At 26.9% G+C, this 4,193-nt stretch overlaps 1 protein-coding gene across 1 annotated transcript; it reads left to right on the forward strand.

The window, feature by feature from the left end:
- LOC135928595 (carbohydrate sulfotransferase 11-like) lies at nt 1-2,869 on the forward strand. Its single transcript, XM_065465051.1, has 2 exons — nt 1-593; nt 2,418-2,869. The coding sequence occupies exons 1-2, from the start codon at nt 1-3 to the stop codon at nt 2,812-2,814; spliced, it is 990 nt and encodes a 329-aa protein (XP_065321123.1). The 3' UTR covers nt 2,815-2,869.
- The last annotated feature ends 1,324 nt before the right edge of the window (nt 2,870-4,193 follow it).

Consider the following 4,193-nt stretch of genomic DNA (forward strand, 5'->3'; position numbering starts at 1 on the left):
ATGTCTACTACCGAAATAGCTCAAATTTCACAGGACGATCTAGAAGAGATTCATAAGCAAAGAGTTTTAAATCTCAAAAGAAATTGCGTAAAATTATACAATTACGATTATAACGCTATGCCTGTTGATGGAGCTCAGTTGGTAGAATTCGAAAAAGATCTATTGTACGAAAACACTAAAAATCAACTCTATTTTTCAGTGAATGATATGAACCCACGTGATTTTAAAAATTTTATTTATGACGACCTCAATAAACTCATATACTGTTACGTGCCAAAAGTGGCTTGCACAAATTGGAAAAGGGTCTTATTGGTGCTATCGGGAAAAGGTGGACCGACCCCATTGGATATAAGACCGGATCAAACTCATAGCAGAGAAAATTTCCAATTTTTAAACAGCCTTAATATGTCGGAGATCAAGTTCAGATTATCAAAATACTTAACATATGTCGTTGTTAGAGACCCCATTGAAAGGGTGATATCAGCGTTTAGGGATAAGTTTGAAATGAGCTACAGTGAATATTTTCAAAAGACGTTCGGTATAAAAATTATAAAAAAATATAGGAAATCCCCTTCAAAAAGATCTTTGGAAAGGTTAAAAAAAGTCAAATAATATCTATATTTAATTTAATCATGGCGATAGTAAATGATAATTTTTTGTTTTAATGACTAGCAGTTGTTAAAGTATCTCGTTACTTATTTTAGTAGCGTAATAGCGCGTTACTTTGAAAATTTTTAGAGGCTATACTTAGCTACTTTAAAATTTTATATAAATCTAATAAAAAATAAAATAAAATTTTATATAAATCTAATAAAAAATAAAATAAAATTTATTTATAATTTAATAATTAATTTTATATTATGAATCTTTGATTGGAATTTATTTTTCAAAAAATACTTTCTAGATTTAATTTATCGTGTCATTTAAAATATAAAATGCCGCCTAAAGAGATAGCATGGAAGATAATTTTTGAGACAATAATAACCATAAAATTTCGCTAAAGAAAATGATAATATGAAATTACATTTCTCTAAATTCGCAAAATATTTTGAGCTTAATAAAAAAAAAATTAATATAGGATTAAATATTAGATGCATAAACTAGAGAAAGACAACATTAAAAAAATCAAGTAACTTTAACTTAAAACAATATGAAGGCACTATTCATAATCTAAATAAAATTATCTTCTACTGTTTAAAATTTAGAATTTCTACACCTAAAATTTCAGAGAATGAAAGAAATCTCGAGATAATACAAATTTAATCCAAATTAAATTGATTAATCTTACACAGACCCGTATCCAACGTGAACCGTAGCATAGATTTTCGAAAAAAATATAAGGTTTATTTGTGTTCGAAATTGTAATTTTTAATGATTGGGGTTATAATAAATTTTTAATGTTCCAAAAGAAATTATTTCGAATAAATTTATCACCGTTCTATATTAAATTCCTGGCTACGCATCTGATCTTACAACAGAATTCAAAAATTAGCTTTATAATTGTTACAATTCAGCCAATTTCTTGGTGGATAATTCCTTATTTATTAATTTGATTACATTCATTTGGTACTACGTATTCTTCTCACAAGAATGGCATAAATTTTGATTTTTTTCAAAAAATGAAAGTCTTAAATTTTATTTTATCAGACTCCTCTTACATTTCCACAACAGCAGATTGTTGGGACACATGAAAGGTAAAATAAAGTAATGTTCTGATCTTATACTAACTTAATTGGGAAGAATTGGTGACGTTGATTAATTTAATACCCAACGAAGATACATTAGATAATAAATAGACTTGACCCATTTTTCGATATAAAATTCTCAAATGAGCATTTTTCTTAAATAAAAAGTTTAGAAAATTAAATATCGCATTATCCACAAGTGCTACAATTATTTAGTAAGGCAATACCTTCTCATCCCCACTCTAAACATGGAGATGATAATATAGCGATTTTTATTATGATAAAATAAATAGTGCACATATTTTACATTTTTCATATATTTATATCAATATTTTTACATGTTGGGAGAAATCTTAATTTTATGGATATAGATTAGATATATAAAAAATATATTTTTTTTTCATATATAAAATAGCGTAATTCTTATTAAAAAGGAGCTAATAGAATGTTACTTTACTTTTTTGCCAAATAGCGTTAGCGGTACCGTGCTACTTTTAAAAGTGGCGATTAACAACACTGATAACTTGAATATCAATAATATAATTTTAGCTATCAACGATTTCATATTAATAGATAAAAAGCCAAACATTTTATTTTTAAATTAATGCATCGGGAATTTTTACGAATTTGAAATATTATTTAATATAATTGCCTTTTAATTCATTTTTTTGGATACGTAAATTTTCTTCATATTTTAAAAAATTACGATATATTTTTTATTTTTTAAACAAGGGGTCATGACGTTACCTTCCAAGAATTCGTAAGTTACCTATCAGATTCATACGACGATTATGGGCAGAGAGGATTAAACGAGCACTGGAAATCGGCTTACGCCATGTGCCATCCGTGTGCTATAAACTACGATGTTGTGGGTAGATATGAAACCTTAGAAATAGATGCCAATCATATTCTAAAAAAGGCCAGGCTGATTCATAAAGTACAATTTCCCCCCATGCCTCAACATCACGTTGGAAATAGACGTACATCCCATATGATAAATCGTTATTTAAGGAGGCTGACCACGGAATCCGTTTCACGTTTCGAACTCATATATGGTTCCGACTTGTTTCTCTTCAATTACACTTTCAGCAGCGGGTCTATGGTTAATTTACCGTTGGATATGCGCTAAATCAAATTAGGAAAAGTCATATACCGGTGTGATATCTCTTGGATATTTTAATAAAATCGAGTGTTTATTTTAAAATTATTTTGAACAAATATAAATATCGTTAGATCTCCATTACAACAGCGTTCGAACACTAAAATTTGCCATATATAGAACTTACATTTAAAACTTTAAAAGAATATTAAAATATGTTATATTGGAATGGGAATCAAAGTTAAACTGTTAGTGCTGCAGGGCAAGCCCGTCGGCCCAAAATATTAATGCCATATTTTCTTCCTTTTTGTGCCTGATTGAATTCCCCAAATATATAATTTTTGAAGAAAAAATAATAAAATTCAAAAAAAAAAAATTAGATGATAATATTTCATACTGATTTTTTTATCAAGCCGCGGAATATTTAAAAAATTTAATGCATAAAGAATAAAACAAATATTTCAAATTATCTTTTCTCACCTATAAGTGATTTTTATAAAAAGTGGATCATGCCAGGTTTATATCTAAAAAAATTTTGCCACGCAGGCATCCAACTTTGGCTGAAAAAATGATTCTGAGGGTATCTATTACTAATATCATGTCCATAAAAAAATTCTTTAAAAAAAATAAACTTATACATAGTATTTTAAAATATTGCAAATTTAAATGTGAACATTTGTAATTTCTTTATACAGAGATCGTTAATTATGCACTAGAAGAGGAGAAGGCGTTAATCCTAATTTTGCAAGATTCATTAGTGCCTAGTATAGTTTTTTGTTAAAAGATTTAAGAATGGTTGGCGAAAAATATTATTCCAATTAATATAGTTTTTTTTACCAATTATATCTTTAAAAAATTTTTAAACTGGCATAACGTGAGTATCCTTTTTTAAATAAGTTGTTTCTAGCCACGTATAAATTATATTAATATATTGTCTGCTTAGTATTTTATTGTTCTACATTTAATTTTTAATAATTTTTCAGAGGAGCATTTAAAAAAAATATATTTCTCGCCTTTCAGATAGGAGATCACATTATTAAAATTCAAATAAAGAATTCTTAAATTATATTTTAACAGATTTATATTATGGAAGAATAAGAAGGATTTGATTTATCGAAAAAAATGTGTATTTTGTAAAAATAAAATGGATATTAAACATTAAAATACTCTAATGACGACATGACCGAATTTTATGATAATAATGGGTTATATTTATGATATCATAAGGTCGTTCTTGGGTAAATAAATTTATGGACATTTTTATAACGGATGTTCTTTTTAAGCTTAAAATTCTAATAAGACCTTTGGCAATCCAAATTTAGCATTATAGCAGCAAAGCAAAAATTATTCAAATATAATTCTTTCAAATTAATATTCGTATGACAGGATCAATTATGGATTATATTGAT

Source organism: Gordionus sp. m RMFG-2023, chromosome 4, assembly GCF_954871325.1.
Source record: "Gordionus sp. m RMFG-2023 chromosome 4, tfGorSpeb1-WG-v2, whole genome shotgun sequence".
Lineage (NCBI taxonomy): Eukaryota > Metazoa > Nematomorpha > Gordioida > Chordodea > Parachordodidae > Gordionus > Gordionus sp. m RMFG-2023.

Bases quoted from the DNA above. Each gene is read 5' to 3' on its own strand.
- LOC135928595 (XM_065465051.1), top strand. From the start codon at position 1: ATGTCTACTACCGAAATAGCTCAAATTTCACAGGACGATCTAGAAGAG. The intron at 594-2,417 runs GTTAAAAAAAGT...TTTTTAAACAAG, and splicing joins TCAAAAAGATCTTTGGAAAG to GGGTCATGACGTTACCTTCC.